Source organism: Leguminivora glycinivorella, chromosome 16, assembly GCF_023078275.1.
Source record: "Leguminivora glycinivorella isolate SPB_JAAS2020 chromosome 16, LegGlyc_1.1, whole genome shotgun sequence".
Lineage (NCBI taxonomy): Eukaryota > Metazoa > Arthropoda > Insecta > Lepidoptera > Tortricidae > Leguminivora > Leguminivora glycinivorella.
In genome coordinates, this window is record NC_062986.1 from 2,917,616 (window position 1) to 2,929,933 (window position 12,318).

The 12,318-nt window shown below is 39.9% G+C and overlaps 1 protein-coding gene across 2 annotated transcripts in view; it reads right to left on the reverse strand.

Annotated features, from left to right (window-relative positions):
- The window catches only part of LOC125234393 (DNA repair protein RAD52 homolog), a 29,106-nt gene extending 18,142 nt beyond the window's left edge, over positions 1–10,964 (reverse strand). The window contains exons 1-3 of one of the 2 annotated variants that reach the window (XM_048140615.1): positions 10,724–10,964; positions 10,033–10,174; positions 664–815 (exon numbers count right to left, since the gene is read on the reverse strand). In XM_048140615.1, coding sequence (XP_047996572.1) covers positions 664–815; positions 10,033–10,174; positions 10,724–10,771 — 342 coding nt within the window. In that variant the 5' untranslated portion in view covers positions 10,772–10,964. The remainder of the gene's footprint in view (positions 1–663; positions 816–10,032; positions 10,175–10,723) is intronic. The other variant, XM_048140614.1, reaches the window with a different exon arrangement.
- Between the last annotated feature and the right edge of the window lie 1,354 nt (positions 10,965–12,318).

Genomic DNA, 12,318 nt, shown 5'->3' on the forward strand with positions numbered 1-12,318 from the left:
AAAAGTCGAATGCACTAAATTCTAATGATGTTCATTTGAGACCTCCTCCATTTGAAACATTGAATTTAATCAATGAGAAAATACTCCTTCTATGGCAATCAAAATTAATTAAATCGCTAGAAAGTAACTTTACATTTAAGTTTACATAAAAATAATATAATAAACAAAATAATATATGTACATAATAGTATTTTATGCAACAGGCGTTTAAAGGAGGTCAAAAAAGACGAGTGGCGTGGGTAACAATTTGAGGCGAAGCCGAAAATTGTTATTAAGACGCCACGAGTATTTTTTGACTCAGTTAAACACCGTTGCATATAATACTTTTTCTACGACCATGCACTTACTTTTGAATAGTTTTCTAGAATAACTTTCGTGAAATTCGCACTGTTTCCTACAAGTATTTTGACTTGTCCTCTGCAATGTTTCTGCACTCACCCTGTCGCTCGCACTCCCCCGCGCCGCCGCCCGGGCTCGCTATATCCCTTAACGGCTACCTAATAATGCTGTAAGAGCTATATCGTATGCGTGGGTGCGCCTACCGGGGGCGGGCATCTGCCATGTAGGGTTTTAACGATCTATGCACGATACGGTAAATGACGAATAACAACACGGGAGTAGAAAAAAATGGAAATAGTAGTCTCCTAAAATTGTAATCCATACCTTCCTAGCCTGATGTATAGCAGAGCCTTTAAGATGTGCGGTGCAGGTCGCGTAGCCAACGTTTTCCCTGCGTATGTCGAACGATTTCACCGTCACGCACACAAACGCAGCCACTCCACAGCAGTATTTTCCATTTGAGAAGTCCACAAAATCTGAAGTACAAACCAGAATTAGAGTATCTTTACTTGTGAAAACATGATACAGTTTTCATGTTCTTTTTCTATCTTTTACCCACAAGGACAAATAGCTATCTTGTGTACTTATATTGCAATTTACAAATTAGGGTCTCCCCAAACATATCAACGTGGAATGGGCTTTCACCGACCAAAAACCGCTCGTTAGTAAGAACATGCGTACGGATGCGTCCCATCGACGACGACGCGTTAGCGTCTGCATACAAAAGAGGTTTTTGGTCGGCTCAGGCCAATTCCGTGTCGATAAGTTTGGGGAACCCTTTATTTTTCAAGTTCATTCATAAAATACAAAATTGTTATGAATTTCAGAAATTTTGTAACAAAAACTGTTGTCTAACAAAAGTCCTCGTTTATTGCTTTCATTCAAAGGTTTGCAAATAACATAATTAGTATGTAAATTTTATGCTTAAAACTTGTATTTATAATAAATAATAAATATTGAGGACACCTTACACAGATCAACTTAGCCCCAAACTAAGCAAAGCTTGTACTATGGGTGCTAAGCAACAATATACATACTTAAACAGATAAATACATATACTTATTGTTATATATTGACATGTGGGTAGATCATGATGATCTGCGGGTACCCCCAGTTCGGTTCTAGCCAGCAAGCCAGCACGCGTACGTAACATTCTGGCGACGGGATTTAATTCGAAAATAGGCTAAAAGTGCTTTAAACATAGTGTTTGAATGTTTAAAAGTGTTGATTTAGTGTTGTGAATAAAATGGCGGTAAAATTTAGTGAATTTCATATGGACAAAGATAATTGGAAAAACTACGTGAATAGGTTCGACTATTGTTTGCTCGCGAATAGTATTGAAAGGGATGAACTAAAAAAAGCGAATTTCTTTTCGGTATGTGGTCGCGATTTATATGATTTGGTAGAATCTTTAATTTCGCCAAAAAAGATAACGGACATAACCTATACAAGTGTGAAGGCCGTGTTAGACGATCATTTTAATCCTAAACAAAATGAAATAGTGCAATCGTATAAGTTTCATATGAGGTGTCAATCGGGCACTGAAAATATAAAAGAGTACGTGGCTAGTTTGCGGAAATTGGCTATAGAGTGCAATTTTACCGATCTGGATCGCACATTGCGCGACCGCTTAGTATGTGGCATTCGTGATAAGGATATCCAAAAGCAGTTGTTGCAGCAGACGACGTTATCATTCGATCAAGCGGTAAAATTGGCGTTAACGGCAGAAACGGCGGACGCCGGAGTGATAGTTATGGCGGCGTCGGCGACGACGGCGACCTCTAGCGTGGCGCCTGCTACAACTAGCGGGGATGAGCCAATGGAAGTTAATAAAATTAAAGCAAGACCGTTAGAACCGAATAAGGAGAATAAGGATTGTTGGCGGTGTGGCAAAAAACATGGGAATTTCTGTAGGTTTAGATATAGTAGATGTTATGTATGTAAAAGAATGGGCCATATCGCAGAGGTATGTTCGGATACACGAGACAAAGGTAAGTCGAAGGAATCAAGTCGACTTAATGGATTGTATGAGGATGTCTTGTGTAACTGGGTGTCAAACAAAGTGGTGGCTCCGTTTTATGCGGAGGTGCAATTAGATGGTCGATTAGTAAACTTGGAAGTCGACTGCGGAGCAGCATATACCATGTTGAGAGAGAGTACAGCGAGGGAAATTTGGAATGGTAACCTGCCAAGTTTGGATAAGTCACAGGTTAGGTTGACGACCTGGACTGAAAATCAGGTAGAGTTGCTGGGAGAAGCTGAAGTGGATGTAAAATTTAAAAATATACATACAAAGTTAAATTTGCTGATTGCAAGAGGCAACGGACCAGATTTGTTAGGCCGGGATTGGTTTCCAAATTTGGGTATAGGCATTCATGGTATTAATAACGTACGGATAGAAGATGCAGGTATAGATACGTTATTGGGAGAATATGAAGAAGTTTTCCAGTCTGGTTTAGGAAAATACACCGGGCCAGTAGTAACCATACCTCTGAAACCTGATGCGAAACCAAAATTTTTGAAATGTAGGCCCGTGGCATTTGCAATTAAAGAAAGAGTTTTACAAGAAATTGACAGATTGGTTGAAGAAGATGTGTTGGAACCTGTGAGCCATTCGGAGTTTGCCAGCCCAATAGTTCCAATTATTAAGAAGAACGGGAAAGTCAGACTTTGTGGGGATTACAGAGCGACAGTGAATATGGCTACTGAGACTGATACTTATCCTCTGCCAACGTTGAACGAAGCTTTTGCAGTGTTGCAAGGTGGGGTAATATTCAGTAAGATAGATTTGGAGCAAGCTTACACCCAGGTGGTTGTAGATGAACCTACTTCCAAATTGCTAACATTGAATACTCCTAAAGGTCTATTTAGATGTAAGAGGTTAGCGTTCGGGGTTAAAGCCTGCCCTGGGATATTTCAGCGCATGATGAGCAACTTATTGGCGAGGGTATCGGGAACAGCGGTGCTGTTAGATGATATTGTGGTCACTGGTCGCACAATACAGGAGCACAGGGATAGACTTCAACGCATCTTACAAATCCTGAAGGAAGCAGGGTTGAGAGTCAACAAGGAGAAGTGCAAGTTTGGGAAGGCAAGTGTAGAGTTTCTGGGACACATGATTGATGCTAATGGGTTGCATCCTTGTGGAGACAAAATAAAGGCTATAATGGAGACACCAGCGCCAAGGAATGTAAAGGAGTTGCAAGCTTTTCTTGGATTACTGAATTTTTATGACAGATTTCTAGCACAAAAAGCAACAGTAGCGGAACCACTGTACAAGTTACTGTTGAAAGGAGCCAAGTGGGTATGGTCTCCAAATTGCCAACAAGCATTTAGTCTCTTAAAAAGAATGCTGACTGCGGGGGATACATTAGTGCATTATGATTTAAAGAAACCAGTGGTTATTACATGTGACGCCTCGCAGTACGGTTTGGGTGCGGTTCTGGAACACAGGATGGAGGATGGCTCCCTGAGGCCAATCATGTTTGCTTCCAGGACGATGAGCTCTCATGAGCGAAATTATTCGCAGATTGACAAAGAGGCTGCGGCAATTATTTTTGCGGTACAGAAATTTTACGCATATATCTTTGGCCGTAAGGTTGTCATACAGACGGATCATAAACCGCTTTTGGGTATATTTGATCCGAAGAAGCCGATACCTAATGTGATTTCACCCAGGATGTTGAGATGGGCACTATTGCTAAACTCATACGATTACGAGTTAAAATATGTTGAAGGGAAAAAAATAGGGAATGCTGATGCACTAAGTAGATGGCCCGCACCTGAAAGTACTGAAAAAGAAGAAGAACTGCAAGAGGTAAATGTTTTGTTCCTCAATGAGACACCAGTTGAATTACAGATGACAGCTAAAGAGGTAGCTAAGTTGAGTAAAACTGATGGTGTGTTAGCAAAGGTGATGTTCTGGATTAGGAATGGGTGGCCAAGTACAGTTGAAGAGAAATATAGAGACTTTCATGTAAGGAGAGATGAATTAACAGAATACAAGGACTGTATATTGTGGGGAGGTAGAGTAATTGTGCCTCTGAAACTGCGTGAAAGTGTTCTGAAAGAGCTGCACAGCAATCATGATGGCATAGTCATCACCAAAGCAATAGCAAGAAGTTATTTCTGGTGGCCAGGACTTGACAGAGATATAGAGAGTTTGATACAGAATTGCCAAACTTGTAAAGAAGTAAGGAATATGCCAGCCAAGGTGACTCATAGATGGATTACGCCACCAAAGGCTTGGTCTAGGTTGCATATTGATTTTGCAGGACCTTTCATGGGCAAAGTCTTCTTGGTACTAATTGACTCTTACTCAAAATGGCCAGAAGTCAAAATAGTTAGTGACCAGAGTTCAAGTATGGTAATTAATAAGCTAGATGAGATATTTGCTGAACAAGGGCTGCCAGACACAATAGTGAGTGACAACGGGAAAGCGTTTGCATCAGAAGAGATATGTCAGTATTTTAAAAACAATGGTATTAGACACATACTAGTACCTCCATATCATCCAGCTTCTAACGGCCAGGCAGAGAGAACGGTACAGACCTTGAAATTAAAGTTAAAGAAGATGTCACATATCCCATGGGCAACCAGGTTGCATAAGATATTGTATGGGTTGCGGACTACACCTAGCTCTGTCACCGGTAAGACACCTGCAGAACTCCTCAACAATAGACGTTTTCGGACTAACTTTGATAGGCTTCACCCCCTTTCTATTCAAGAAAAGGAGACTGAAGATATCCAGGAAAATGAAACAAAACGAGTGAGAGAGTTCAGAGTGGGAGAGACAGTCTGTTTCAGGAACTATAGAAAGGGGCCTAGATGGTTAGAAGGAATAATAGTGAAAAGGATTGGAGTGTTAAGATATAAAATTAAACAAGAAAAAAAATTATTCATTAGACATGTTAACCAGATGCTAGGTTTTACTAGGAGTGAAAGAGAAGAAGAAATACAGACTGATGTAGGAATGCAATCGTCAAGTAAGGGTAAAGAATCAAAACAAGTGGAAGAAGGGGGAGACGATGAGGGATTTGGCACAATAAGAATTCCCCCGCCGAGCCAGTGGGCAGAGATGATTGGGGTTAAAGGTCCAGAAGAGTGTGTAGTTCAGGATTCCAATGATTCAGTGTCAAGAAATGAACTAATCAGTAACAAACGACCCCGGTCGAGTGAAAGCCCACCGTCCGACAGACCATCTTTGAAGAAGATAGCTCTCCAGGAATATGGTAGCACAGACATAGAGTCTGATAGTGAAGATGATGCTCACTATAATGCAGATAGCCAATAGTTAGATAATTAGTTACCAATACTATAATAATCCCAAAAGACTATGAAAGCATGTGTAGGGTATAAGTGAACAATATACAGGGTGTTTGGTAACCGGATGCAAAGCCGAAAGTAGGAGATAGTCTAGGTCATGTAGAACATTTTTAGCCATACTTGTCTTAGACAAATGTTATTAGTTTTTTTTTAATTTAAATTTTAAGATTTGTCGGATAAAACTACAAAACTTCAGACTAAATCGATAATAGTACTTTTTTTACTGCAGGTAGATTTTTTTTTGTTTTATTTTGTATTGTGCAATGTCTATCTTACACCAGGAAAGTGATTTGAAACATCTTTGTCTAAAGAAAACGAGTTGACAGCGATTTAAAATTTTAGTTACATGAAAATGTAAATGATTTAAGTGATTTAAAAGTACGATAAAAAAAAAAACTAAAATAGCCACGAATTTTCAAACCATTTTAAAAACATGCTTGGCTTCTACCCTTTTATTTAAGCTATCAAACACGACTGTAGCTACTGTATCCTTGAAAATAAGCCACCTAAACCAACTGGGTAGCTAAAATGTTTCACTCTACTTGTGATACTTGTGGTAGTTGTGGTGACGAATCTCATTATGATTTTACAATAAAACATTGGTTCTGAATACTAAGTTGGCGTTGACTTGACATTTGACTTGTTTTAAAAGGGTTAAGTGTACTGGTCAAAAATACCACATGCAATTTTAACAAACAAAGGCTTGCGGCGGTGAGAGACAAAAGGGACTGATAGCGGCAGGCGGCGAGCGGCGTTAAACAAAGATGATCGGTTTTGTGCTTTATTGACAAAGATAAACTGATTAGCTACATGAGTATTTGTGCAAAAACTAGTAATTTAGTCTAGTTACAACTTCAGTTGCGATTAGACGTTCATTGTGGTTTAATTTCCCGCTGTCATCTCAATTTTACCGTGTCAAGTTGTAGCTGCCGTAGGCGCTCCTTCACGTGTAATTACGACTTCTTCATTGTAAACATGGAGTTTACGAACGAAGAATACGCTGACATTATCTACATGTACTGCAAAGCTGACAGTAATGGAGCGATGGCCCGACGGATGTACCAAGAGCGTTTTCCAAACCGGAGATTGCCTAATGTGAGAGTGTTTTACAATTCATTCCGAAGGCTACGTGAGAATGGTATTGCTGTGCAACATGGAGGGAATCCAGGACGTAATCGCCCTGAAGTGGAGGAAGACGTTCTACAGGCATTTGCAGAGGATCCGACTACGAGCATCAGAGTGGTAGCTCGTAATCTGAACTTGTCCACATGGAAAGTATGGGCCACAATGAATCGTGAGGGAAAATATCCTTTTCACGGCATCGGAGTTCAAGGTTTGGACGAAGGAGATCCTGCACGCCGAGTGGACTTCTGCCGATTTTTACTCAATGCGGATATCGAAGACCGACATTTTTTGCGAAGCATTCTTTGGACCGATGAATCGAAATTTTCCCGGGAGGGGATCACAAATTTCCATAACCTACACCAATGGGCTGACAAAAACAACAATCCACATTGGAAAAAGCAAGTGTCCTTCCAAAGAAAGTTTTCCGTCAATGTGTGGGCTGGAATCATCGGCAGAGTCCTTATTGGGCCACATTTTTTGCCAAATAATTTAAATGGGGCAAATTATTTGGAATTTTTACAAAACGATTTGCCCAGGCTTATTGACGAAGACCAGCTGCCCGGTGCAGTGACATTTCAACACGACGGTTGTCCCGCCCATTACTCTCTGGCTGTAAGGGAGCATCTGGATAACTGTTTCCCGGACGGTTGGATCGGCAGAGGCGGACGAATCCCTTGGCCCGCTCGGTCACCTGATTTGACACCATTGGATTTTTTCGTTTGGGGCCGAGCTAAGGAGCTAGTCTACACACAAGAGGTCATTAATACCGTAGAAGAGCTGAGGGAGAGGATAGAAGCGGCGTTCGAAAGGATGAGGGAAGAAATGATATTCGGAACAACCACCACAGAAGTAAGAAGACGGGCTCGTGCTTGTATTCGAAACGGCGGGTCACATTTTGAAAACGAGCGATGATGTGTAATTTTAATGTGTTGATCGTAAAAATAAATAACTTATCTTTTATGCTTTTGTTTTAATTTACCCTAAACATTCCCTCTTATTAGTACAGGTAGCCTATTTTCAAAGATAAAATGGCTTGAGACATGATTGTCTTATCGCCCGCCGCCTGCCGCTATCAGTCTCTTTTGTCTCTCACCGCCGCGGCGCGCCGCAAGCCTTTGTTTGTTAAAATTGCATGTGGTAGTTTTGTCCAGTACACTTAACCCTTTTAAAACAAGTCAAATGTCAAGTCAACGCCAACTTAGTATTCAGAACCAATGTTTTATTGTAAAATCATAATGAGATTCGTCACCACAACTACCACAAGTATCACAAGTAGAGTGAAACATTTTAGCTACCCAGTTGGTTTAGGTGGCTTATTTTCAAGGATACAGTAGCTACAGTCGTGTTTGATAGCTTAAATAAAAGGGTAGAAGCCAAGCATGTTTTTAAAATGGTTTGAAAATTCGTGGCTATTTTAGTTTTTTTTTATCGTACTTTTAAATCACTTAAATCATTTACATTTTCATGTAACTAAAATTTTAAATCGCTGTCAACTCGTTTTCTTTAGACAAAGATGTTTCAAATCACTTTCCTGGTGTAAGATAGACATTGCACAATACAAAATAAAACAAAAAAAAAATCTACCTGCAGTAAAAAAAGTACTATTATCGATTTAGTCTGAAGTTTTGTAGTTTTATCCGACAAATCTTAAAATTTAAATTAAAAAAAAACTAATAACATTTGTCTAAGACAAGTATGGCTAAAAATGTTCTACATGGCCTAGACTATCTCCTACTTTCGGCTTTGCATCCGGTTACCAAACACCCTGTAGATTAAGTGAATAGACAGTGTAGTGTAACGGACTTAAAACAGAAATTCGAAATATAGTGAAGTGTCATCTATCCTGAGGGAAAGGCATGTTATATATTGACATGTGGGTAGATCATGATGATCTGCGGGTACCCCCAGTTCGGTTCTAGCCAGCAAGCCAGCACGCGTACGTAACACTTATATACATAGAAAACATCCATGACTCAGGAACAAATATCTGTGCTCATCACACAAATAAATGCCGTTAGCGGGATTCGAATCCAGGACCGCGGCTCAGCAGGCAGGGTCACTACCGACTGAGCCAGACCGGATTTAATGATTTGGCCATTCAATATTGCTCACTTAAAAAGGGTTACACTAAGTGAGTTTTCACATTATCCAATCCGATATTGGATGTGGGAGCGATATCCCATACATTACAGACACCAACTTGGATTTTTTCTATTGAAATCCTTCTGACATCCGATATCAGATCGGATAATGTGAAAACGGTCTAAGAATGATGGCATCCTCCAGTTTTTTTATTCTTCTCTTGGATTTGCTTTCAATCTCCATCCATTGCTTATGTTGCTAAAATTTACTTGATCCTTTCATTAAAGACCTTTACAAGCAAAAAAAAGTCCTAATTAAGATGGATATGGAAGAACATTCAATAAATTACTACAACTGTAAATTATGATTTTAACCAGAAACTTTTATAAAAATGTCATCATTTAAATGTGATTTATTATTGTTGTTATTGGTGTGGGCCCATTGGGAGTCATCAGTCAAGCAGTGATGTATTGTGACAGCTCTGTAAGTTTCAAGATACTTTACTAATGTCTTGATTCCAAGTTATTCCAGGATTCTTGGGCTGTAATGTCTTGTACCTGATAGGGGTGCCATACACGCAGCCCTAAGTAGGTACTACTTAACATTAGTGGTCCGCACACAGACCAACCCCTATAGACATCTATTACAAGACGACTCGCGGTGGCCAGCCTTCCTAGTATTTGCACTGATATAAGCGCGGGCGCTCGCCGTGCCCGATCAGTATCGACCAAGTAACAGACCCGAAAGCAGCGCGTGTTTTTCGCACAAAAAAATTGGAAAAGGGTATTTTGATGCCTTAAAGATGTCCACCTGTAGTGTGAAATGGTGTGGAAAGGTAACAAGAAGCTCAAATTTAAAAACAGACGGCATTACATTCCACAAATAAGTCATATTTATAATTTATTCAGAGCCGGCATAGGTCAACTTACATTGGCCACTTACGCGTCAGTAGAGGGACAGTCATACTTCTGTCCCTTTTCATCTGGCGCGACTGCCCGCCGTCCTTGAAACGGCCAATCACAGCGCGCTTAACACATTCCCCGCCCGCTCCTCGCACCCCAAACACTGGTGACTCGTATCGCGAACCAAATATACAAGACTGCCACTCTATAGGAGGTTCTCTGTGGGTCCGCAGGAACAAAGAATGTGCAAGTGATTTACCCAGGTCCTGTTTGTTGACAGTCCAACTCCAGTTATTGAAGCCCCACTGCGCATGTCCAAAGTTGATGAGTTGCTGTCTCCTCTGCTGCTGGTCACTCTCATCATCACAGGGCACCGCCTCTGACAGAGGCACACTGTCTGGCTGGAAAACCATAGATTAATGCTTTGATGAACATAGTTTTTTGACCACAGATCCACATAAGGATTAACACAATATTGCGGAACCAGGTTGATTTTTTTTATGTTAACTAATTGTTGGTTGTTTTAAGGCTAAAAATTTAAATTTTTCTGTTTTACACATATTATTTAATGTACTTTTTAGGACATAAAAGTTGTGAAATAAGAAACCATTTTTTTAATTGTAGGGTTATAATTTTTTATAATCACTAACTAATTAACACCAACCACAAATTACCAGTGGGTTCACATTTGAACTTTAATCCCTGCGGTTCTAACCGGCTATTCCGGACAGTAACCGTAACCTTTCCGACCGAGGAATGTAATAAGGGGCAGCTCCACCACCTACTTACATATTAAATTAGTGCACAAGTACTGCAGTCAATCGTTAAACATACGCGTAGTATTTTAGTGTGATATAAATTGGACTAAAGCAGCCGCATTGCACAATCACAGAGACACGAAATCACCTCCGTTCTTCTCGAAGAATAATGTAAACTACTTGGTTATTTACCATTTTTATGTTGCAATTGGCCACTGGATACCCTGGTTTACGCTGCATATTTTGATGGACACCGGCTGAAGCCTCAAAATCTGAAAACGTGTAAAAGACAGCTATCCAATATCCAGCTGTTACTTTGAAACTTTGTGTATTTCAAGGTAAATTTGGCAAAATCGCGATGTTCAACAAAACAAGTATTGACATTTTGCGCGGATGTTTATACTTTTTTATTCATAGACAATTTGAGTGAGGCCCTCACACAAGTAATTTACCGGTTTTTACTTGAGATTTATCGAAAAATTGGTTGTCTGTAAAGTCGGTTTACGGACGGTAGTTTAACGTGATAACGTCAAACATTACAGTAGTATAGACAGGGGCGGTCAGAGTATAGCAAAAGGGGCCCGATTCTGGGACTTTTTTCACGTTTTTTTATTTATTTATTTATTTATTTATTAAAAATACACAAAAGTTAACAGTATTTCACCAAAGCACTTATGTGGTAATATAATTATGTACAAGTTAAATTGACATAAATAAAAGCAAACACACTTAAAAGTTAAACTATGGTTATTACATTAATCACCTAAGTAGTGTAGAGTCTATGAACCTTAAGAGTTTTCTGTAAAACACACCAACACTATCAGCAAATATGTCAATATCGTCTGTCTCCAACATGATGCGGTTAAGAGCAGCTCGGGCTCGAGCGGTGCGCCGGCCGCCGCGAACAGGCGCCGCCGCCGCCGCGCCGGCACCGCGCCCGGCATGCCAACCACCACATTCGCTCTTGGCACTTGCAGCCCCATCCTCTCAAGCACGGATGCGTCATCTACTCTATGGTGAAACAGTTGGCGGTAATGCAGCAGCAGTTTCCGTCTGGTTTCTAGAGTTTGAAGACCAACCATTCCTGTTACGAATAGAGATGGATACATAATATGGGTAATATCCGTACAGTCGTTTGTAAATGTGCCTACAGAACTTCCTCTGCACTCTTTCTAGTGATTTTCCAATAACTTTTGGGAATACGGGTGTGAGTAGATAGATAAAAAACCTTTAACACAATTATCAGAAGTGAATACTTACAATCTTTCCTCAAAGCTCTTCGCTCCATCCATTTACCGCAATGATGGCAATGTTTGCCAAAGCAGACCAGATTTGGCTATGAAAAAACATACGTATATATATTATAATCCTTAAAAAATATATGTTTTACTATAATAGAAAGTAATATTGCAAATACTTACAATTTTTGGCATTGTATGACCATTTCAATTTTCAAATAAAACCTTAGACCTATATATAGGGACCCGACATGTTGTTCTATGCCATAGATTTATATATATTAAGCTAGATTGAATTTTTAAGCCAAAAACTTTTACTAGTCTGACAAGAACTCCTTTCTGCACCGGTGATAAAGTTCAATTTAGTATGGCAAAAAAGTGTGAGCTCAGTCCCTATTGTACCATGTTTAGCGGCCCAAATGTCATTGTCAGTGAGTTCCAAAGACAGGGGACAGCGGAATCACATTTTTTGCCATACTAAATTGAACCTTATTACTGAGACAAAAAGGTGACCGTTTTCGCTATTCTGAACTATCGAAAACGGTCCAC